Genomic DNA, 26,184 nt, shown 5'->3' on the forward strand with positions numbered 1-26,184 from the left:
TAAAAAAGGAAATCCAACTGTATGCTGCCTACAAGAAACTCACCTAAGCAACAAGGATAAAAACAAATTCAAAGTGAATGGCTTAAAAACAATACTCCAAGCAAAGAATATCCAAAAAAGCAGGTGTAGCAATACTCATATCTGATAATGCCAACTATGAGACAGCAAAAGTACTCAGAGCCAAAAATGGTCATTTCATAATGATTAAGGGGATGCTGAATCAAGAAGACATAACAATTTTTAATATATATGCACCAAACCAAGGAGCACCAAAATATATAAGACAGCTACTTAAAAGAAAAACTGACAAAAATATCATACTTGGAGACCTCAATACACCGCTGATGGCTCTAGATCAGTCACCCAAACAGAGAATCAATAAAGATATATTGGCCTTAAACAAAACACTAGAGCACCTGGATATGATAGACATCTACAGGAATTTCACCCCAAAGTGATAGAGTATACATTTTTCTCCAGTGTATATGGATCATTCTCAAGAATTGACCATATGTTGGGCCACAAAAATAACATTAGCAAATTCAGAAATATCAAAGTTGTACCAAGCATATTTTCTGATCATAAAGCCTTGAAACTAGAATTCAACTGCAAAAAGAAGTAAAAAAATCCCACAAAAATGTGGAAACTAAACAACATACTTTTAAAAAATGAATGGGTCAAAGAAGAAATAAGTACAGAGATCAAAAGATATATACAGACAAATGAAAATGACAATACAACATATCAGAATCTTTGGGATGCAGCAAAAGCAGTGAGAAGAAGGAAGTTAATATTACTTCAGGCCTTTATGAACAAACAAGAGAGAGCCCAAGTGAACCACTTAACTTCACATCTTAAGGAACTGGAAAAAGAAGAACAAAGACAACCCAAAACCAGCCGAAGAAAGGAGATAATAAAAATCAGAGCAGAGCCCTGGCCAGTTGGCTCAGCGGTAGAGCGTCGGCCTGGCGTGTGGGGGACCCGGGTTCAATTCCCGGCCAGGGCACATAGGAGAAGCGCCCATTTGCTTCTCCACCCCCACCCCCCTCCTTCCTCCCTGTCTCTCTCTTCCCCTCCTGCAGCCAAGGCTCCATTGGAGCAAAGATGGCCCGGGTGCTGGGGATGGCTCCTTGGCCTCTGCCCCAGGCGCTAGAGTGGCTCTGGTCGCGGCAGAGCAATGCCCCAGAGGGGCAGAGCATCGCCCCCTGGTGGGCAGAACGTTGCCCCTGGTGGGCGTGCCGGGTGGATCCTGGTTGGGCGCATGCGGGAGTCTATCTGACTGTCTCTCCCCGTTTCCAGCTTCAGGAAAAAAAAAATCAGAGCAGAAATAAATGAAATAGAGAACAGAAAAACTATAGAAAAAATTAATAGAACAAGGAGCTGGTTCTTTGAAAAGATCAACTAAATTGATGAACCCTTGGCAAGACATACCAAGGGAAAAATAGAAAGGACTCATATAAACAAAATCCAAAATGAAAGAGGAGAAATTACCACGGATATCATAGATATATAAAGTTATTGTAGAATACTATGAAAAACTTTATGCCACTAAATTTAACAATCTAGAAGAAATGGATAAATTCCTAGAACAATACAACCTTCCTAGACTGAGTCAAGAAGAAGCAGAAAGCCTAAACAGACCAATTAGTACAGAAGAAATAGAAAAAAAACTATTTAAAACCTTCCCCAAAATAAAAGTCCAGGCCCAGACAGTTATACTAGTGAATTCTATCAAACATTCAAAGAAGAATTGGTTCCTATTCTACTCAAAGTCTTTCAAAAAATTGAAGAAGAGCAATACTTCCAAACACATTTTATGAGGCCAACATAACCCTCATACCGAGACCGGGCAAGGACAGCACAAAAACAAACAAACAAACAAACAAACAAACAAAAAAAACCACTACAGACCAGTATCTCTAATGAATACAGATGCTAAAACAAAACAAAATACTAGCAAATCGAATACAACAACATATTAAAAAAATAATACATCATGATCAAGTGGGATTCATCCCAGAATCTCAAGGATGGTTCAACATACATAAAACAGTTAACGTATACACCATATCAACAAAACAAAAAACAAAATCCACATGATCTTATCAATAAATGCAGAAAAGGCTTTCGATAAAATACAACACAATTTTATGTTTAAGAGTCTCAACAAAATGGGTATAGAAGGAAAATATCTCAACATGATAAAGGCCATATATGATAAACCATCAGCTAACATCATATTAAATGGCACAAAACTGAAGGCTTTCCCCCTTAAATCAGGAACAAGACAGGGTTGTCTATTCTCTCCACTCTTATTTAATGTGGTGCTAGAGGTTCTAGCCAGAGCAATCAGACAAGAGAAACAAATAAAAGGAATCCATATCGGAAAAGAAGAAGTAAAGGTATCACTTTTTGCAGATAACATGATCCTATACATTGAAAACCCCAAAGAATCTACAAAAAGCCTACTAGAAACAATAAGCCAATACAGTAAGGTCGCAGGATACAAAATTAACATACAAAAGTCCATAGCCTTTCTATATGCCAACAATGAAACATTTGAGAACAAACTCAAAAAAATAATCCCCTACACGATTGCAACAAAAAAAATAAAATACCTAGGAATAAACATAACAAAGAATGTAAAGAACCTATATAATGAAAACTACAAAGCATTGTTAAGGGAAATCGAAAAGGATACAATGAGATGGAAGAATATTCCTTGTTCTTGGATAGGAAGAATAAATATAATCAAGATGGCCATATTACCCAAAGCAATATACAAATTTAATGCAATTCCCATCAAAATTTCAACTACATTTTTTTTAAAGAAATGGAACAAAAAAAAAATCATCAGATTTATATGAAACTATAAAAAACCCCGCATAGCCAAAGCAATCCTAAGGAAAAAGAATGAAGCTTGGGGCATTACAATGCCTGACTTCAAACTATATTATAGAGCCACGACAATCAAAACAGCATGGTATTGGCAGAAAAATAGACACTCAGACCAATGGAACAGAATAGAAAGTCCAGGAATAAAACCACATATATATGGTCAAATAATTTTTGATAAAGGGGCCAACAACACACAATGGAGAAAAGAAAGCCTCTTCAACAAACGGTGCTGGGAAAACTGGAAAGCTACATGCAAAAGAATGAAACAACTACAGTTGTCCCCTTGTACTAAAATTAATTCAAAATGGATCAAAGACCTAAATATAAGACCTAAAACAATTAAGTACATAGAAGAAGACATAGGTTCTAAACTCATGGGCCTTGGTTTTAAAGAGCATTTTATGAATTTGACTCCAAAGGCAAGGAAAGTGAAGGCAAAAATAAATGAATAGGACTACATCAGACTAAGAAGTTTTTGCTTGGCAAGAGAAATTGACAACAAAATAAACAGACAGCCAACTAAATGGAAAATAATATTTTCAAAAAACAGCTCAGATAAGGGCCTAATATCCAAAATATACAAAGAACTCATAAAACTCAACAACAAACAAACAAACAATACAATAGAAAAATGGGAAGAGGACATGAATAGACACTTCTCCCAGGAAGAAATACAAATGGCCAACAGATATATGAAAACATGCTCATCTTCATTAGTTATTAGAGAAATGCAAATCAAAACTGCAATGAGATACCACCTCACACTTGTTAGATTAGCTATTATTAACAAGACAGGTAATAGCAAATGTTGGAGAGGCTGTGGAGAAAAAGGAACCCTCATTCACTGTTGGTGGGAATGTAAAGTAGTACAACCATTATGGAAGAAAGTATGGTGGTTCCTCAAAAAACTGAAAATAGAACTACCTTATGACCCAGCAATCCCTCTACTGGGTATATACCCCCAAAACTTAGAAACATTGATACATAAAGACATATGCAGCCCCATGTTCATTGCAGCATTGTTCACAGTGGCCAAGACATGGAAACAACCAAAAAGCCCTTCAATAGAAGACTGGATAAAGAAGATATGGCACATATACACTATTGAATACTACTGAGCCATAAGAAATTATGACATTGGATCATTTACAACAAAATGGTGGGATCTTGATAATATTATACGGAGTGAAATAAGTAAATCAGAAAAAACCAAGAACTGCATTATTCCATATGTACGTGGGACATAAAAACAAGACTAAGAGACATTGACAAGAGTGTGGTGGTTGGGGGGAGGGAGAGAGAGGGAAAGGGGAGGGGGAAGGGCACAAAGAAAACTAGATAGAAGGTGACGGAAGACAATCTGACTTTGGGTGATGGGTATGCAACATAATTGATTGACAAGATAACCTGGACATGTTTTCTTTGAACATATGTACCCTGATTTATTGATGTCACCCTAGTAAAATCAATAAAAAAAATAGAAAGGCACACATGTGTTAAATAAAATGTGCTTATGTGTCGAAACTTGTGATGGAAACAGAAAGAACTTTCCGGTAGACCTTATAGAATCAGTGCATTCAAAGTTGTCTCAAATTATATATACTAGAATGCTCTGTGAATAGTTGGTGGACTTCATGATAGGACTGCTAACTCTTTGAGGGCAGGACTTTTACTTTGGTCACTAATATATACAGTAATAATCTAGAGACCTGAGAACATGGTGCTCAGTAATTATTTATTAAATTAAATAAAATTATTCACCCAGTGCCAAGAAATAAAGGAAAATTTTATTCCTCTTAACTCGAAGTAAGATTTAAACAAACAAAAATTTGCCTGATATATAGATGGATTTTGAGGTTTCACAAATAGATTGAGCAGTTAAATTACTAAGTGCATGAAGAGAATATCCAGATTAAGACAATTTATCTGTAACCCTCTGCCTTACCTTTTCCACATCGCCCAGGCCCTCAGTGTCTAGAAGGACCAGCATGTGGTCAGGCTTACAGGGATGAGGCACACACCACATCCAGATGCCCTTGGTTTTAGACTGCACCGTAGAACCCAGAGGGAATCCTGTAAAGGAAGGAGAGACCCAACACACACTGACAACAGTTAATCTAAGCAGCCGAAGGGCTATAATGACAGACTTGCTGGAAAGTAAGTACTGCAGAATAAAGATGGTGCTTTCCCTACTTTGTAAGAATGCCTTAATTTTGTCATCTATTTCAAGGAAGAGCTAAATATAAACTGTGAGAATGATACCTGGCAAGGGCTCAAGATGGAGGCGAGAGGCATCCACGAACCACACATAATGGAGATCACACTGACAACTACAATAAATGTATTTTAAAAGAAAGGCCAAGTCCAAAGCCAGATAGAAGTGAAAAGAAGAAAATCAAGAGAAATTTAAAGGAAAACAAACAAATAAAGCAATAACAACAAAGAAATTAAGAAAATATCTTTCCAGTCTAAGCAATAAAAAAAAATGACAGGAGTTGGGGAGATTGGTAGCTATAATGGGATGTGAACTCACAAAAATCACTGGGGAGCAAAATTTTTGTTGCATACACAAAAATACTTGTTCTTACCTAATTCGAGAATGCTGATCTCAAATCTGACATTAGTTTTTCTCTGTAAGCTACAGTTCTTTTGCAATTCAAAATTTTATGTTTTCATCTTATTGTAAAATTTTCAACATTTAGTTTAACATAATGAAGTAGAATGTCTTCTTGGGCATATTTCTTTGTGAAAATATAATAATTTATATAATGCAGTAAATATACCAATACACTAAAAGATATGATTGCATCAGAATTTGTTTACAATTTCAAAATAGAAAATATTAAAACACTTATTTTAATCATAAAATTTGTGCAAAACTTATTTAAATTCTATTCAGGCAAAAATTTATATTTATAGCTCTTGCTCGTGTGTGTACTTGTTGAAGACAATCTCGTTTGATGTGCCACAGTAGTCTGCTCATCACTAACAGTTCCAAGGTTTTCGGGAAACTTATCAAGGTGACTGTCAGGAAGTGAATCTTAACGCTCATGTTACATCCAATGTTGCAGAAAGCCAACAGCATCCTTTGAACCAGAAGTGCATAGTTTTCTGCTTTTTTGTTGCCAAGGAAGTTCTTTGTAGCTGCCACAAAAGACTGCCGTGCTTTCTCCTCCTTATTCATTTTCCTGGCAAATTCTTCGTCACGTATGAGGGTTCGAATTAGAGGTCCATCAAATACACCTGCTTTATCTTCTTGAAAGACAAGGCAGGAAAAGCAGAAATAATATGTTGAAAGCCTTCACTTTTTCTATTCAAAGCCTGAACAAACTGCTTCATTAAGCCAAGTTTGATGTGAAGTGAGGGGAAAATGATCCTGTCTCGATTGACTACAGATACATTCAAAATATTTTGTATCCCTACTTCCAGAGCTTCATGTTTTGGTCACTCCTTCTGTGTCGAGCATTTCTCCTGAGCCTGGCTGTCCCACAAACACAGAAAGCAAGGATACTTCATAAAACCTCTCTGTTGTCCTAGCAGGAAATTTACCATTTTAAGGTCCACACAAATGATCCAGTTATGATCCTCATACTTCAGAAAGTCAAGGACAATTTTTATATCATTCTTACTAAGTCATTCAATTTGGGTTGGCTAAACTGCTGGCATCAGAAGAAGACCCTTCAGATTCTACAACCATTTCCTCGTGAATCTTATCAAAATACACTTGATCACCATGTTCACTTTCTTCGTCCTTAGAAGAAATAAAACCATTGAAAACTGGAACCAGGAGTGTCTCAGAGTGTAGGATAGGTCATATTGCTGAAGAAATATTAGGATATGGATCATATGCCATTTTTTCTTGCCGATGCCCTTTGTATGGATCAGACAGAAATAACAGTCACTGCTGTGGTCCTTAGGTTCACGCCAAACCATGGGAATATCAAAAGGCATTCTTTTGCATTTTCCTTTTGTCCAGTCACAAAGCATTTCCTCACAATTATGACACACGATATGACAAGCCCAATTCTTATCTTGATCGCCAAGAGGAACTTAAAAATAGGCAATATATGCACATGTCACAAATGATGAAATATTGCACCTCTGATGTTGAAGTGTGTAACAGACACATATATAACAGACGATTTCAGGACTATTCATACACTTACGCCTACTTGAAGAAGCCATGATTCAATCTTAAAACAAAATAAGAGGGTGTCTTTATTAGATAATAATTTTTTACATTTAAAAACAACTACAATTATGTAAAAGTGATGTTTGTAAAACATTAATTGCCTTGTGGTTATGTTGAATTCAAGAGTCATTGCCCTTTAACTCCAATTTAAAAACCAATGCATGTCATTAACTGTAACAAAAAAGAAATTAAAATTGCATAAAAACTAGTGCATGCACCAAAACACGGATGTCAGATTTGGAATCAGCGATGCAGAAGTATATAGAGACAGTTCTAAAAATTCATACAACTGAAAATGAAAAAAAAAAATGTGTTCCCCATTGAATCTATTTTTTTTTAAGTGAAAGGAGAGGAGAGAGACAGACTCCTATATACATCCAGATAAGGATCTACCTGGCTATCCCCCATCTGGGGCTGATGCTCTGCCCATCTGGGGAAGATGATTATAACTTAGCTATGGTTAGCACCTGAGGTGGAGGCTCAAAAGAGCCATCCTCAGCGCCTGAGGCTATTGTGCTTGAACCATGGCTGCGGGAAAGGAAGAGAGAGAGAAAGAGAGAAGAGGAGAAGTAGATGGTCACCTCTTTTGTGTGTTCTGACAGGGAATCATCACACACCAGGTGGACCCTCTACCACTGAGCCAACTGGCCAGGGCACAAAAGAATTTTAACATAATGACATATATTCAAACATCTTTATATGCTGATGGAAATATTCCACATCAAATATGTTATGAGAGAAAGAGGGGAAACACAATTGCAAGAGCCCAATGCTTGCACAGGTAAAATAAGGTAAAAAGAATCTGTCCGTTAGTGGGAGAGGTTTTTCTTAACAAGAGTAATACAAAGACTAGTTGGGTAATAGAATACACTAAGGTAGTAATTTAATGGTAAGAATTAGAATTAGAAGGTTGGTTTATTGAGAGGAGCTGAGTTCTTTCTTCATGTAACCAGGGAAGAAAACTAGGAAACTTTGACTAGAGTCAAAGAATTGTCCCCTGCTTCCAACAACACTCACCATGGTTCTGTCCTGCAAGTTGGTTCATCAGGTAGGATTTGCCTGTACGATACAGTTCTACAATGGCCACAACCACCAATGGCTGAGAAATCTGGTCAAGAATCTGTAGAGCTTCCTGATTCACTGACAGCTGCTCATTGATGTTTTCCACCAAACAAATGGGGGCCATCATGTTGAGTCTAGGTGCCATGGCAACCTGCCAACCTGGAAAAATATCCCAGTAGAAATAAAATTATAATGTTATTCTTTGATGCAGAGTTATGCAAAACACTTTAGGACAATTTGAGTTTTTTGGCTTTGTTTTTGTTATAGTAAGCATAGGCTAAGCCCTGCACTGAGAGATTCATCTATTTTTGGCTTTGCCTTTATAGTGATTTTAGGCAAGAGCCAATAAGTTCCTGATGTTGTGAGGATGTCAGATTGAATGTTATTGCTGGCACTAGGCAGCCACAACTTGGAATGCAATAGAATGGCTCTACCCAATGCAAAGTTCACCATCACTGAGAAACAAAGCCTTCACGTCATGTGAACATCATCTCCCCAGACCTGTGGTTTAACCAGCATTAAAGAGGGCAGTGAGGCTGATGCTGAGGAAGAACCTAGGAGCAGGACAACTTTGGAATGAAAGCCCTAAATTGTTAAACCACAGTTTCCACACATCTTTTCTGTCTCATGATCCTAGTTGTTGAGAACGACCATGAAACTAGTAATGAGTATGGCAAGTAGTTATGAGTTCTTAAATTGACAATTCAGGCTGATATATGACAGATCAATGAAATGTAATATATATAGAAGCATTATTCTATTCAATGGACTAAATGAATTTGGGGTGTCTGAAGGAAACAGCTTTTGATTTTTCTTTCTAAGAAGTTATCAAAATATTTATTTTTAACCACAAAGTATAAAAGTCATCTCCTTTGAAGGAAACCTAATTCACTAGGAGATTGATTTTGATTTTCAAAATAAAATGTGCATAAAAATAAAAAAGGACTATATATTTTAAGCCAATAGAAAATATATATTAGTAAAATTCAATGAAGAATAACAAGAGAACCTTCAAATTCTTGCACCTTCCATGTAAGTTTTCAAAAATATCCATGTTGCCATATATGCAGGTGATTTGATACAATATATAGAAAACCTTAATGATTCTACACAGAAAAAACTATTAGCACTAATAAATAAATTCAGTAATGTAGCCGGATACAAAATTTACATTCAGAAAACAGTTTCATTTTTATACACCAATTACCAACTATCAGAAAAAGAAACTAAGAAAACAATTTCATTTACTTTTGCATCAGAAAGAATAAAATACCAGGGAATAAGTTTAAGCAAAGAAGTAAAAGACTTGTACTCTGAAAACTATAAGATATTAATCACAGTAATAAAGAAGTTACAAATAAATGGAAGAATATATTGTACTAGTGGGCTGGAGGAATTAAGATCACTAAAATGTTCATACAATCTATGGAGTCAATGTAATCTTTATTGAAATACTAATGGCATTTTTCACCTAAGTAAATCAAATATTCCTAAAAGATATATGGAACCACAAAAGACCTCGAACTGCCAAAGTGCTCTTGGGAAAGAAAAACAAAGATGAAGGTATCATTTTATTTAGTATCAAACTAGACTACAAGGTATTAGTAATAAAAACAGTATGTAGTAGCACAAAATAAACACAAAGGTCAATGGAGCAGAACAAAAAGTCCAAAACCCCATATTTATGTGGTCAATAAATCTATGACAAAAGAGACAAGAATATACAATGGAATAAAGTATGTTCAAGAAGTGGTGTTTGGAAAAGTGGACAAATACAAGCAAAAAATAAAACTAGACCTCTTTCTTATACATACATATATATAAAGACTTAAAAGTAAACCTTAAAACCATAAAATTGCTAGAAGAAAACAGGCAATAAATTCTCTGACATTGATCTTAGCAGTATTTTGAGGAGATATTTCTCCTAGGGCAAAGACAACAAAAGCAATAATAAACAAATGGAACTAAATTAAACTAAAAAGCTTTTACACTACAAAGGAAAACATCAATAGAACAAAAAGGCAGCCTACTTAATGGGGGAAGGTGTTTGCAAAATATGTCTTGTAAGGGGTTAATATCCAAAATATATTTAGAACCCATTTCTCTAAAGAGGCTCTTCATGTGATCAGCAGACCATGAAACAATGTTCAACATCACTAACCACTGAAGAAATGCAAATCAAAATCACAATGAGATGTCACCTCATACCGGTCAAAATAGCTATCATCAAAAAGACATCAAATAATAAATCTTGGCAAGAACACAGAAAAAAAGAAACTCTTATGCACAATGGTGTGATTGCAAACAGGTGTGGCCTCTACGGAAAATAGTATGGAATTTCCTCTCAATACTAAAAATAGAACTACCATATGACCCATCAATTCTACTTCTAGGTATTTATCTGAAGAAGTAAAAAACACAAATTTTAAAAAGATATTTGCACTAACCACTATGCTGTACATCTGAAACAAATACAAAATAATATTGAAAGTAAACTTTAACTGAAAAATAAAAGACTAAAAACAAAACAAAAAGATATATGCACGCCTATGTTCATTGCAGCATTAACTACAATAGCCAAGATATGGAAGCAATTAGGTATCTAACGATAGATGAATGGATAAAGAAGATGTGGTATACTTATAAATGGAAAATGGTAATTACCATAAAAAATGCAATCTTACCATTTGCAAGAACATGGATAGACTTGGAGGATGTTATTCTAAGTAAAGTAAGTGAGAAAGACAAATACCATATGAAGTCATTGTGGTATTAAATGGACTCTAAAAAACAAAATAAATGAACAAACAGAACAAACAGAAACAAACTCATAGATGCAAAGACAAACTGTTGGTTGCCAGATTGGAGCAGGTGGGGGAATGGGCAAATAAATTGAAGGGGATTAAGAAGTACAAACTTCCAGTTATAGAAAGAGTCATGGGGATGCAAAGTACAGCATAGGGTATAGAGTCAATAACATTGAAATAATAATGTATGCTGCCAGATGGGGACACCAACTAAAAATAATATAATGTTGTTTGTCAACTATAATTTAAAAATACATTTAAAAAAGTATCCATGTGAAAAGAGTCATACTAAACGCCATCCTCAAATGGGTCTATAAACTCCTGAACTTGCCTGCCCTAGAATTTGGGAGAAGAAAGGCCAACTTATTTTCTAGGAAAGGCTGAGTTGGTGCTTCCCAATTTTTAGAACATACCATGAAAGTATCTGTCCCAGGAGGTATCTGCAGCAAGCTTGGACCTGACCAATGACTTACGGCCAAAACCCAGAGATAACATGCTTACTTTCCAACTTGTGAAGGTGCAATTGGGGATGAGAGTGAGGCCATAATCTTTAGGCAGCCCATTTGATTCTGGCTTTCTCTTTTTTTCTCTCTCTCGATCCAATTATTATAAAAGCAGCCAGAGCTCTCTGAGACAATCCTGCTCATGATTCTATAATAATAGTAATAATAATGAACAATAATAATTTAGGAGGCAAATCTAATCTACTGTGCAGTCAGGGTTGAGATACCTTGATAAGTCTATCCTGATGCAAATTACTATTAAGAACACTGAGCTCACAGATTAAGAAACTGCCTGACCTGTGGTGGCGCAGTGGATAAAGCGTCGACCTGGAAATGCTGAGGTTGCTGGTTCGAAACCCTGGGCTTGCCTGGTCAAGGCACATATGGGAGTTGATGCTTCCAGCTCCTCCCCCCCCCCTCCGCCTCTCTCTTCTCTCTCTCTCTCTCTCCTCTCTAAAATGAATTAAAAAGAAAAGAAACTGCCACCTGCCCTTAAAGAGCCAGAAGAACCTAATCTCTCATCCCTCCCTGCACCTCTCTTTTCCAGATCACTTGCTGCTGTTCTGGTTATGTGACATGCTGCCAGGCTGTCACCACACATGCACCACTGCTCCAAGGGCAGAAGCTGAGCTCCCAGAACTACAGCCAGCAGCTGAACCCTGCATCCTAGACTAAGGGGCTGCCCCTGCCCTTCCTCCAGGGTCCTCAGAGGCCGTTTTGAGTCAGAAATTGAGAGGTTTAAGCTCAAGACCAAGTTGTCTGTAAAAGAAAGTTGATGAATGAGCACTTCTGCCCCACAGTTCCTGGAGTCTGTGTGTTCAAGAAGTTCCAGTGGTTTCTCACTCCTCCTTGCTCCCTTTCCTCCTCCCACTTCTCTGTTGCTGTGTTAATAGACCTTACAAACAAGCTGAGGAAGTTTTTTTTTTATATTCATACAAAGGAAACAGCAAGAAACTAAACCTGAAAATAAAATTTTTTTTTTTTACTTTTTTGGTGGGCATCATACATTTGGTAACAGCATAGGATAAAAAACAGGCATAAACTTTAACAGCTGATTATTGAGCATGAGAATAAATTATTTCATCTAAATACTGCTTTGTATTGTACAATCTTTGGAATGGTGTATGTGGTTAATACAGTAAAGAATGGTTTAATATTGAAATTGTGCTTTGAGGACCATCTTTTCTGAAGTGGGAAGCAGGGAGGTGGAGGAAGGCACTGTATTTAACAAGCGCTTCTGCTAGGAGGCCGGTTTGGTTCCTCAGTCAGAGAAAGGACTTCTGCCCCTTCCCGCAGGTGATGGAGGATCCACTCCTTCTCCCATGCAGGAGGGCTCTTTGTGCAGCCCTGGGTGGATGCCCAAGAAGCAGCGGCACATCCGAGGAACAAGGTGTGCCCGTTGCTGCCTTACGATTCAAATGGAGACGCTGTGCTGCCCTGAGAATAGAGTCCCGCGGGCCACACCGCGTCGGGCATCAGCCGCCAGCCGCCAGCCCAGGGACGGATCCACCATCGCCCGGCCCGGGCCGCCAGCGCGGGATGTGCCCCGAAGTACGGATTGTTGTTGCTGATGTTATTTAACAACCATGCGCATGAAAGACCAAGGCTAGCAGCAAACTTACCTGTTTCCGGGTCTGCAGACGGGAAGAGTTCCCAGCTGTCCTTGCTTGCTTCTCAAGCGCTCTTCCTGAGTCTGGCTCAAGTGAAAGAAAGCTGCTTTCTGGCTTCGCTTTAAACGCTGAAGATTCAGCCGGTAATCACTGCCAAGTAGTTTTGAGTCGGGTTGAAAAGATCTGAAACCGAAAGGTCACAGCCTTTTAGGTGACATTAACTCACCTCTCCCCACTCCCCGTCCACCGGAAGGAATGAAACAGGTGGAAAGAAAGACATGTTTCCTGTTCACCTGGATCACGAATCCCAGCTAGCCCCCCTCCTCACTTGGCTTGTGTCCCCTGACCCCACAATAAACACAGAGCAGCAGGCTGGATGGGAGCCCCTAGCAGCAGGCTGACAGAGGTCCGCAGCCTTGCCTCTCAGGAGTACTTTTTGGAAGGCACTCAAGGTTTTTTGTAATTGTTGTTTTCATTTTATGCTTAGACTCTTTCTTTCTCTTTCTTTCTTTCTTTCTTTCTTTCTTTCTTTCTTTCTTTCTTTCTTTCTTTCTTTCTTTCTTTCTTTCTTTCTTTCTTCCTTCCTTCCTTCCTTCCTTCCTTCCTTCCTTCCTTCCTTCCTTCCTTCCTTCCTTCCTTTCTCTCTCTCTCTCTCTCTTTCTTTCTTTCTTTCTTTCTCTCTCTCTCCCTCTCTTTCTTTCTTTCTTTCTTTCTTTCTTTCTTTCTTTCTTTCTTTCTTTCTTTCTTTCTTTCTTTCTTTCTTTCTTTCTTTCTTTCTTTCTTTCTTTCTTTCTTTCTTTCTCTCTCTCTCTCCTCCTCCCTCCCTCCCTTCTCTTTCTTCTCTCTTCTCTCTTCTTCTCTTTCTTTCTTTCTTTCTTTCTTTCTTTCTTTCTTTCTTTCTTTCTTTCTTTCTTTCTTTCTTTCTTTCTTTCTTTCTTTCTTTCTTTCTTTTCTTTCTTTTGTATTTTTCTTAAGTTGTAATCAGGGAGGAAGTCAGACTCCCGCATGTGCCGACAGGGATCCACAGGGCATGCCCACCAGGGGGCAATGCTCTGCCCATCTGGGGTTTTGCTCTGTTGAGACCAGAGCCATTCTAGTGCCTGAGGCAGAGGCCATGGCGACATCCCCAGCGCCCGGGGCCAAATTTGCTCCAATGGAGCCTTGGCTGCTGGAGGGGAAGAGAGAGACAGAGAGGAAGGAGAGGGGGAGGGGTGGAGAAGCAAATGGGCGGTTCTCCTGTGTGCTCTGGCCGGGAATCAAACCCGCGACTCCTGCACGCCAGGCCGATGCTCTACCACTGAGCCAACCATCCAGGGCTAGACTCCTTTTTTATTTCTAGCGTTTTAAAAAGCTCTTTTTAACATCCCTCTTCATTACCAGTAATTTCATCCATAAAAGTCCTATTTTTCTGGTCAAAAGATAATCACTATAATTTTGTAGCCTATTCTTCACCTTACATTTTTTTGTGGTGGCTTTGTGGGGGTTATAAGGGTCCTGTGTTTATATTTTGAGCATTTGATTTAATAAAATAATATAAACATAAAAATTCAAAAGTGAATAATTGAAATGAGCAAAGAAATTCTAACCATCAACAAATTTTAAAAGTTGATAAGTGCTTCAAATATTGTCTCTGTTTTCTGGTTTTATCTTCTATTATGTTTCACTCTCTTATATTTGAATTTTAGTGTGAATCATAATTCAGAAACAAAATATATGTAATTTTAAGGGATTTTAATGTATTAAACCACTGAACAAAATTGTGTAATTAAATTAGTCTTTTGTTACACTTGTTGCATTCTGGATAGATATAAGTAGAAGCTGTGTTACTGGAACAATTTTTGGTTAGTTTCATTGCCTATTTTCTTCCTCCTAGACTATTCTGAGTCAAAGACATTAAAGTATTAAGTCCACTTTCACTAATATGTTTGGTTGAAATTGGCTCTTTAGCATGGTAAAAACAAAGTAGCAACAGCTAGACTTAGATTCACCTTATAGCATTATCACGAATAGATTGCTAAAATGAAAAACTTGTTCCAAAGAAGCTATATATTGAATACAATATCGTAAAATAATTGAAAATTGAAATCCTCTCTTTCCATATGTGATGTAATACTACCAATCATAATCTTATGGAGTGTTTGTCTATAATATGTTTATATACTGGATTTATGTTCAAAGTTATAATGTATTCATTTTTAAAATATTTTTTTTATTCATTGAGTTTAGAGAGAGGAGAAGGAGGAGAAAGAGAGAAAAATCATTGATTTATTGTTCTATTTATTAATGCATCCATTGGTTGGCTCTTGTGCGTGCCCTTACTGGGGATCGAACCTGGAACCTTGGTGTATCGGGTTGATGCTCTATCCAATTGAGCTAATAGGCCAGGGCAGTTACAGTATATTCTTATTGTGTAATATTAGTTGGTCATTCTTTAAAACTTGATTTTGTTAGGTATTTTTAATTTGGGCAATGCTATTGTTTTCCTGCAACACATGGTGGTATACTTCACTGGTAAATGAAATATAATTCTGAGGCCCGTTGCCTTTGCATATGTAAAGATGAACAAAGTAAGTGTCTCACCAACTTTGAAATGCTATTAAACCATATCTAACAAGACTGAAGATGCACATACCCTATGACTCAGGAATTCCACTTTTGGAACATTCCACAAGGGATCATATGTACATGTGACAAGTGTATATTTTAAATATTTTTTTGAAGAAAGTTTTTACAATAAAAAAACTGAAAATGCAGATATTTCTCAGTAATAGAATAATGCTATACCTTTACAGAATAGAGCACATAAGCATACAAGTGCAAACAAAATGAATAAATATAATCAATGTTTTACTGAACAACAACAAAAAAAGCGAGACACACACACACAAAAATAAAATACAATTTACTTATATAAAGTAGGAAAGAAGGCCAAACTAAAACACATTACTTGAAGAAGCACATATAACTGATAAAATTCTAAAAGATAACTGACAAACTTGTCATAGAGATTGGTTCTAAAAGCTTTGTCAGGACTATAATAAGCATTAATAAGCAACTTTATGTGACTGACAAGTTCTGTTCTATACCCGTTCAGTAAGATGATGTTCATTTTTCAATCAACAATTATATTGTATATTGTGCTTTTTATAGTTTATGTAATTTTTGTGTTGTGTTTCACATTTTAACAAGAAGAAGAAAAAGAAGAAGAAGAAAAAGAAGATGAAGAAGACAATGTAAGTTAGCAAAATAGTGCTTTGAAAAAAAGCAGAAAAATTCTTATTGAAAACCATGATGGTCAAAAAGAAATGGCACAATATTTTAAGTGCTGAAAGGAAAGAACTTTCCACCCAAAATTATCTGTCAAGAACAAACAAATTAGGAACAAAAGGGAAATCAATTTCTCCATTATAAGGGCAACTAAGAGAATTGTTTTATTAGCACATCTGCTTTAAAGTTAAGGCTAAAGGAAGTTATACAAAATGATAAGTGAAGGAAATTTGAAGTATTAGGAAGGGAGAAGAATAACAGTATAAAATGAAAAGAATAACAGACATAGGAAACTGAAATTCAGCTAATTCACCGAAAGATAGGATAAGAAAAATGAGAAAAAAATAAAAACATTAATTAAAAGTGACAGTAAAACCCTAATACATCAATAATTGCATTAAATATAAGTTTTCTTAAAACACCAATTAAATATAGAGCTGTGCCAAGTAAATAGATAACAAATGACCCTAAACATGCTGTCTGGGGTGCAGAGGTTGCCAGGGTACATACAGGAGCAGCTCGATGTTTCTGTCTCTCTCTCTCTCTGCCTCTATCAAAGAAAAAACAAACAAACACACTGTCAACCAGAAACCTACATCAAGTATATGCTGATGAGCATGATATAAAGAGGGTAAAATTGATCACATAGAAAAAAATAAAAGAATTTTAGGAGCTGAGCTCCCAAGAAGGTAACATAGGACTAATGGGGTAGATTTTTATTTGGTGGGAGGGAGGGCTATGGAGAAAGGGAGAGAAGAGAGGAATATGAGAACATAAATTTTCTTTGTTAGAAAAAGCTGGTTTGACTTTTCATGAATTAATTTCTGGTTCACTAGGCCAGACTCCCCATTGTTTTCTTCTGCCATCAGGTTTTATTGGTTGTATTTTCCTGTCTGATACATCCCTACAAGGATCCAACTATTACATACTGAGAACTTGTACATTCTTCATTGCTTCCTAATACACAGACAGCTGCTGGTTTTAGTTTTTTAGCTGATGCATGGGAGCCAACATGAGGGGTCCAGACTCCAGTAAACCCTGAGCTAGTGGAAGATGGGATACCCTGTGTTTTCTCACTACCAAGCCTGGCATTGGCTGATGGCACAGCTCTTTCTTCATCAAGCCCCTAATTGCTGTTGATGACTCATTGTCATCAGTCTCCAAGATGTATTTCTGTAATAACATTCTGATTCTGCTCACCATTTACTGAATTTCTAACTATGTCCAGCCCTGATGCAGGTGATTTCAGGGGCATCCCAGGAGGCTAAGGGAGGCTTCAACCTGATACTGGGATCCAGCTTCTCATCTTGACCTAAGAAAGAATTTGAGAAGGTGACAGAGAGATTTAGCAAAACACAGTAAGTGTATTAAAACAATAGCACCCACTTGAGAAAGCAGGTGACTTTGGAGAATGAGACGCCCTATGGGATATGGTAGAAAAGTTTTTATTAAATGTGAGCAAGGGTGGATGATAGGGTGGTCCTTAGCTTTTTATAAATCAAGGCAATAATTACAGGGAAGATTAGATGTGTGTTTCACCTACTGTATACTTCTGAGCACTTTTCTGTTTCTATGTTATGTTTTACTTTGAAAGGTTAAAAGTTATGACAAAAGTTATTATTATAAAAAAGGGTCATGTAGGGGATTTAATTATAAACTCTATGCCTGAAAAAGAGGAAACAAAGAACAAAATAAAACACTGAAATAAAAACTGTTGCCTCATTTATGTGACAGCAAATAAAATTTGGAATCTTTATCGAAGATCTGGACAATTCAAAACCTGGTCTAAATTTCAGGTTCTTACTCACACTATCAGTAATACAGGCTTAGCTGAGAAAATAACCACCATGTCAATGCATTTCAGAGATATATTGCAATTCTCATCTGACTAAAATTATAAAACAACACACTAATTCTACCTATCTCTCCTCTTCCCTTAATTTTTGTTTGATTAATATTTTGCAAAAGATAAGTTTAAAGTTCATCTCAGCTTTTTGTGAATGTAAAATTCTGGTGTCAATTTCAGGACAAAATTTGATACTCAACTTTCTATTAATAGAAAGTGAAGTAGAGCACTACTTGAAATGGGACAGCCGCTGGGAAACCAGCTGCTTGTTCTTCTGCCCAATAAAATCTTTATGTCAGGGAAGCAAAGGAGTTCCAGGGACAAGACATGTTTTTATAAACTTTTGAACTGAAATTCTTGCCAATCCTCCAAACCCCTTTCCAGATAAACTCAAGTTATTTACTGCACTCACATAGACTTGGAATTATTTGTAAGAGTAATTTAATTAGTGAAAGGTACATTTGTAGTCTGTTTTTATTTTGTTTTGTTTTTAAGCGAGAGGGGAGTGGACAAGAAGAGAGGAAGGGAGACAAATGAGAACCATGAACTCAAGGTTGCAACCTTAGTTGCTTATTGATTGATTCTTATATTTTCCTTGACTGGGGACTGCATCCGAGACAGTGACCCCATGTTCAAGCCAATAACCTTGTCCTTCAAGTCAGTGACCTTTGGGCTTAATCCAGGGACAATGGGATCATGTTGATGATCCCATGCTCAGAGCAGCAACCCTGCACTCAATCTGTTGAGCTCGCGCTCAAGCCAGATGAGTCTGCCTCTGGGTTTCAAACCTGGGTCCTCAGCATCCCAGCTCAATGCTCTTTCCACTGTGCTACCACTAGTCAGGTGAGTAGGAGTCTATTTCTGCAAACAAACAAACAAACAAACCCATAAATCAATAAGGTATAAAAAAATCCCAGAAGAACATGTACTCTAAAATTAACAGTATTTTTAGGTCACTTATGTAATTTAAGGTTATTTTTATACTATTGTGTGTATTTTTGAATTTATTTTCAATGGGTTTAAATTATTTTTTTAATCATTGAAGTATGCATATATTATAAAATATTTTTAATTTTGTAAAGAAAATTATTTAAATTATATATTTCAAGTAATTTTTGGACTAGTTTCTATGTAATAGGTATTGCTAGTCAATTGGTCATTTTTCTGTTAGACAAGTATCTAATAAGCACTGAATATATCCAAAACTTTGTCACCCATTATAGCCCAACTGGGCATATTTATGTTATTTATATTATAGGTCAGATAGGAAAGGCAACTTGGATAAGCAGTTGCATTTTCCCCTGTCGTTAGGACAGAAGCTGGGCATTTGATAGAGTGGCACACCCTCCAGAGAGGTATTTTTATCTGGTGAGCAAATAAGAAGGTAAAGCTTCATGATAGCAGCAGGCTTGAAACAGGCACAGTTACTATAATTTTGTTTTTATAATAATTTAAATTGGCCCTGGCTGGTTTGCTCAGTGATAGAGTGTAGGCCTGGCATGTGGATGTACCAGGTTCGATTCCCGGTCAGGACATACATGAGAAGTGACCTTCTACTTCTCCACCCCATCTCTTCTTTCTCTGTCTCTGTCTCTCTCTCACTCTCGTTCCCCCACCTCACACAGCCATGGCTCAAATGGTTTGAGCAAAGTTGGCCTCAGGCACTGATGATGACACCATGGCCTCACCTCAGGTGCAAAAATTGCTCATTTGTTGAGCAATGGAGCAGCGGCCCCAGAAGAGCAGACCATTGTCCCCTAGTGGGTTTGCCAGGTTGATCTCAGTTGGGGTAAATGTGGGAATCAGTCTCTCTGCCTCCCTGGCTCTCACTTAATAAAAAATAAAAGAAAAGAAAAAATAATTTAAATTTCATAGTTTTTACATTTTAAATATTTCTCATGTACAAGAGGTCCTTGGGTTATGACAGTCTCAACATACGATGTTCAGAATTTACAACGCTCACTCTCATAAAACCTTTAAAAAGTTGAGACATGAGTGTTTCAGCTTATGCCTTTAGTGTTGTATTTACAGACTTCATGGGTGAACTAGTGTGGTTGCACATGGCAGAAGAATATGTAGTAATGCAGAATAGGAGTGAGGCAGTTGCTCCCCCAGTACACTTACTTACACCATTTTGGTTGATTAAAAGCACACATGTTCCATTTGTGTTAGGATAGGGTGTGTTTTCACTTACCTCAATATTGGGTTACTGCCATTGTCTTAGGAATGAAACTGTGTTGTAATGTGAAGACTCCCTGTATTAGTGAAAAATAGCTGTTGTTGTGAGTCGGGGGCACAGAGAGAGAGAGATCAGCAGACAAAATGTCAGTGAACTAGCAAACGACCACCGCTTGCTCAGGCAAATGACGCTGAGTTCATGCTGTGTCCTATTTTTATTCACAAGATTTCAAAAAGTTTGTTTACTTAGAAATTGGCATAAGCATCAAGCATAACCTTTACTTAAAGATACATGGAGTACATCTGCAAGATAGCTTAATAACAATACAATATCAAAGGCATTAACTGATATTGCTTCTATGGTTCCCACAACATTCCTTTCTATATCTCAAGGAATAGCCTTGAAAGAAGCAGTAAAATCTTATAAGAATATTTTACTGAGAAGAAAGTCTAGCAGCCACCTTCAGTCACATAGACTTGTTCCAGTGACTCACCTTCGAATCACAAAACAATTCTCTTGGCATTCTTTTCTTCCATGAGGAGGAGTTGCAGTGTTCTCTCAAAACAAACAAACAAACAAACAAACAAACAAACAAACAAACAAACCCATTCTTTTCTTGTTAGCTGTTTTCCCATACAGGGTTACGCAATGGATTGTTCCACTACAAATAGCAATTCCCTTTTTTTATTTTTTGGTATTTTTCTGAAGTGAAGCCCGGGGGAGACAGACAGATTCCCGCATGCGCCTGACTGGGATCCACCTGGCATGCTCACCAGGGGGCAATTCTCGGTCCATTTCAGGTGTTGCTCCGCTGCAACTGGAGCCATTCTAGTACCTCACCTGGAGGCCATGAAGCTATCCTCACCACCTGGGCCAACTTTGCTCCAATGAAGCCTTGGCTGCAGGAAGGGAAGAGAGAGACAGAGAGAAAGGAGAGGGGGAAGGGTGGAGCAGCAGATGGGTGCTTCTCCGGTGTGCCCTGGCCGGTAATTGAATCCGGGACTTCCACACGCTGAGCTGACGCACTACCCCTGAGCTGACGCACTACCTCTGAGCCAACTGTCCAGGGCCAGCATTTCCTTTTTTAATTTAGTTACTGTAGAGTATTTTTTATATGTAGATCCCATAATTTTCATTCCTAGTAACTGACAGATGATTTTATATTTGTTTCAATCTTTTGTCTTCCAGTTTTGGCTACCTCTTTGTGTTTGTTTCTTAGTAGTAGATAGATCTGCTATAATTCTCAGTTTTCTAGGGGTGACCTTATGTAGTAGGTGTCCTACTGGGTACAGTGGTGCAGTCTCCTTGGTAACCTCAGCTGGGTGCTTCAGGAATGACCCTTGTGTGACTTATGTAGACTGTCCTGTTTTAATTGAATTTTCATTGCCTTGGGCCCTTTCGTGCATGGGATCAACCCTCAGGCTGGCCTACTGTACGGCTCTACCTTGACCAAAGCAGGCAACCTGCTGTGCAGATGCTGACTACATTAAGGGAAATTCATTTCAGCATGAGTAGGTGCTTGACGAGATCGCCCCTTGAATACGCTGCATATAAAGCTAAGTGAATCTTGCTCTGATGTTCTCTGAAGCTGGCCACTGGATGTGTCGGTTCTGGGTATCTTGGGAAAAAACCTGGTGCAAGTCAATGTAAGAGACAGCCTGTGACTGGCCTTCAGCAGCCTGTTTGGAGCTACAAGCAATCCACAGTTTGTGACCACCTCTGCTTAGCTTAGGTGAGCATGGAATAGACCAAGCTCTCACCAAGATCGGCTTTTACCAGCACCAGGCCCTGGGTCAGGTCAGCAAAAGTCATAAGACACCTTGAAATCCACCTCCAGTTGCCTCTGCCTGCTGGCTGCCTGTTAGGGTTAGTCATTGAAAGAGTCTCTTGTAGAGTCAGGTGGATGGAAACAATGGATCTCTCCTGAAGGGAAGGTGCTGGTCAGGCTTCAGGGAAAATAGTGAGTGTCACCTCTCAAGCTCAGTTCTACAATTTTCAGTCTGCCCCAGATTTTGCCCTGACATTAGCAAATATCAAGTGGGGGTCAATACAAGTCTATATTGTGTGGAGGTCTGGAACCCCAAGGTTAGGTGTTCTGACAGCAGGTGGATGGTTCTAATGAGTCTCCCATAAATGGAAAGTGCCATTTGGTTTCACAGGAAAGTGGGGGAAATAGCCCATGCCTCAAAGCAAGACAACTGAATCATAGTCACCTCCGGATTCTGTCCAGATCTTTACTCCATGGCCAAAGTCACTGATTCTCAGCAGGGTCTAATCTCTGCAGGGTGGGGTGAGATGGAGTCCAGAGTGTAGGACAAATATCTTCATCCAGGCTGATGCCTTATGTAGGGGAGGGCTCCATCTGAGAAAGATGATGACTGCAGTACTAGAGAATAACTCAACACAAGGGTCCTGGTGCCTGTCCACTTTGTGTCTTTCCCAGACTAGCCAGCCCTTGAGTTTCCTCAGACAGCTCTAGTCCACTCAGCCATCCCTCTATGAGAGCCCAGGGTAAATGGCTATGAACGAGGGTTTGTGGGTTGCCCCTTTAAAAGAATGCCTGCATTTCTACAGACTCCTGGATTTTTCTGGCAGACAGAAATCTTGTGCTTTTTACAGCAAAATGCTATGATGGGTGACTCTTTCTGGCTCTGGTGCTCTGAGCTGGAAAGTCTGGCTTGGATTTTAGGCCCCACATAATTCAGGGGGAATAACCTACAGTTGAACTATGCCTCTGGAAACTGAGCTGCTGTTCATGGGAGCAAGACAAGCCCTTTTCAAATATCCACTCTTCTTACCAGTCTTGATGTGGCTTCCTCTGTGAGTCTGTGGTATAAGCCTCCTCTCCTGTTAGTCCTGAGTAGGTTATTAGGGATAAGTGTTGTTAAAATTAGTTGTAATCCACCTTGGACCTGACAGGAGCTAATTGTAACATCCACTTTCTTCACTGCCATCTGTGGTCCCCTGAAGAGGTAATGTAGGCTTAATGCTTATTAATTCTCAGTTCCAATTGAGGTTCCTTAGTCACCTTAGTGTAAAAGAATGAAATGTTGACCCTGTATGGAAAACTGATTACTAAGCTCAATGTTGGGGCAAAGAACAAATATTGTTCTGTGCTTTATAGAGTGATGCTGGCAGATCTAGAAACAAATGCATCACAATTTAGAGCTTTCATCATTCCATATTCCATATCATGTCAAATTTCATACTTTCAAGATTGGATGGATCTAGTTTCAGATGGTTGTAGAAATAATTCTGTTAAATTTTTATATTTAAAATTTATAGATCAAGAGGGGTAAGGCTTTATTCACATGGGGTAAATGAGACTTCTCATCAATACCACTCATTCTTTTCTTCTCAGCCATGATTTTGCCATGTTTCAATAAGCCAGGGTAAATATAACAAATCCCATTTTGAGGACCAACTGGGTCCAACAGTCCCTAAGACTGTTCACCTCCTGTTCAAGGATTTATTAGAAGGACACTCAAAACTCTTACTAAGTTTTATACATAAAGGAAGGGTTCATTATAGTAAAATACTACAAATTAAATCCAGCGAACAAAAAAGTGCATAGGCTGGAGTTCAAGAGAGACCAGGCAGAGAATTCTAATTGTCTTCTCCCAGGAAAGGTGTACAGACAGCATCTACTTTCCCAGAAACAATATGTGATGACTGGTACAAGAATTGTCAGTCGGGGCAGCTCAACCAAGGCATGCTATCTATCTAGTATTATAATTGAAGACAGTCAATTAGGTTTAGGGAGCTCAGTGGCTAATCTTAGTAACATAATCTCCATTTTATTTAGGGGTCTAACTAATAAAGTATTCCAAGACATTCAGAAAAATCACATTGTCAACCTGAACAACATAGTATGGCCTAAGCCTTCCATGTATATAAAACATTCATAATAAGCAGGATATTTCAAAGACTGGTGGATTTAAACCCAGGGGCTAGTCTAGCTCAGACCTTCCCTTGGAATGTGAAGGAACCCAAACCTACCGAGATAACTGTTGGGGACCGCAAGCCAACAGGGTCCTTGTGGTTTAGATTTTGGGGGGAAGATGTGTGTGGAACTGGCAGTAAGCTGACAGTCTGCCCAACACCCCACCTCACTTGCTTGATTAAGTTGCTAAAGACTAAGTTCTACCCCCCCCCACACACCTTCATTTTGGCTATGAAGCTGAGTATTTGCACTCATCCCATCCCCCCACTTCACTTGCTTGCTTAAGTTGCTAGAAGCAATTTATATGTTCTTCCTCTCACCCTTTGTTTGTTCTGATGTTGGTTGATTTCAGTTATGCAGGGGTGGAGGGTTTCTGCACTTGAGAGAATTCTTGGGTTGCCTTGGAGATGTGTGACTTTGTATGGGAAACTTTTTTATTTGCCTGTGGCTATATAATAAAGCAGGTCCGGACCTCTTGTCTTTTTGCAAGCTATCTTTTGTGTTGCAAAGAGACCTCTAGATCCCATTGTTTTTCCCTTTGTGCTTATTTCTTAATTCACCTGGAATTGCTAGCCATACTGATTCATGGCAAGTGGCATCCAAACTGGGACATGAGGAAGAAAATCCTAAACTAAAGGCAGGTGATGGAACTCCCCAAGTGCAAAAAGTAAGTAAAGTTTTTCAGTAGAGTTTTTTGGAAAAGTAGTGTTGGGAGTAATAAATTATGGGATGATTAGGGTCAAAAGTAAGGGACCTTTTTGTAAGAATACTTATGCAGCTAGAAAGCATTTTTTGATATGTTTAAGATGTGTGCCCCTGGTTCCTGGAGGAGGGAACAGTTAGTTCTACTACAAGGGAGCAAGAAGGTAAAGTTCTGAAAAGGCAGGGGTGTAAGGACACTAGGGCCAGAAGAAGGAAAGTGGCAGTCTTTCTGGCGGTTGGGGCTGCACTTTGGGGCTTGGGACCGAGAAACATGGGACAGTGAGGCTGCTTCTAGTTCTCTCTGGCTATTTGCCACTCAGCTGGAATTGGGGTGAAGGGGAGATCTCAGCATAGACAACCTGAACTGCAAGCTACAGCAGCTATGGAATTTGAGAAGGGATAGTAGACTCAGGTATTAGTCAAGTTACAGCTTCTCCTGTTATGGTCTGATTTTCTTTAATGTTTAGCTACAATCCTCTGAATTATCATTTTGTTTCTTTCCTATTCTTTGCCTGTAATTTAAGCAGGGGACCCCTGGTGGATCTGATTACAAAATTTCTCAGCAGCTGCCAAGTATTTTTCTCTAGGAAATTATGCCCCTCCATTAGTCCCATCCATTGTTAGTCCATCTATCAGAAAATGCCCTGACTGAGATTAGGCAGGCATCTTTCTAGTCTGATTTTGCTCTGAAATCCCGGGTTTCTCCCTGGTTTGTTTGATTCTAGTTTCTGTTTAGTTTTTGTCTGATGTTGTCTAAAATGTGATTTTTAAGGCCTGAATTAAATTCTTGCATGTAAAATTGGAAATGAGGACTCTAATATTGAAAAGATAAAATAAAAATAAAATAGCTTTATCGCTACATTTCTGCTTTAAAATTGGAAGTTGTAAGGAGAGCTCATTTAAATTAAATAGAATGGAATATGGATTTTTAAGACTTGCTAAGGGGGGGAGGCAAGGGGGGAGGGGAGGGGCACAAAGAAAACCAGATAGAAGGTACGGAAGACAATTTGACTTTGGGTGATGGGTATGCAACATAATCAAATGTCAAAATAACCTGGAAATGTTTTCTCTGAACATATGTACCTTGATTTATCAATGTCACCCCATTAAAATTAATAATAAATTTATTGTTATTGAATTAAAAAAAAGAAAATCATAAGAAAGAAAAAAAAGAC

At 38.2% G+C, this 26,184-nt stretch overlaps 1 protein-coding gene across 2 annotated transcripts in view; it reads right to left on the minus strand.

The window, feature by feature from the left end:
• LOC136400342 (guanylate-binding protein 6-like) overlaps nucleotides 1–13,525 on the minus strand; it is a 38,226-nt gene extending 24,701 nt beyond the window's left edge. For both annotated transcript variants that reach the window (XM_066376848.1, XM_066376849.1), the window contains exons 1-3: nucleotides 13,085–13,525; nucleotides 8,108–8,311; nucleotides 4,844–4,971 (exon numbers count right to left, since the gene is read on the minus strand). In XM_066376848.1, the coding sequence (XP_066232945.1) occupies nucleotides 4,844–4,971; nucleotides 8,108–8,297 (318 nt within the window). In that variant the 5' untranslated portion in view covers nucleotides 8,298–8,311; nucleotides 13,085–13,525. The remainder of the gene's footprint in view (nucleotides 1–4,843; nucleotides 4,972–8,107; nucleotides 8,312–13,084) is intronic.
• Nucleotides 13,526–26,184: the final 12,659 nt, after the last annotated feature.

This window comes from Saccopteryx leptura, chromosome 3, assembly GCF_036850995.1.
Source record: "Saccopteryx leptura isolate mSacLep1 chromosome 3, mSacLep1_pri_phased_curated, whole genome shotgun sequence".
NCBI classification, from domain to species: Eukaryota; Metazoa; Chordata; class Mammalia; order Chiroptera; family Emballonuridae; genus Saccopteryx; species Saccopteryx leptura.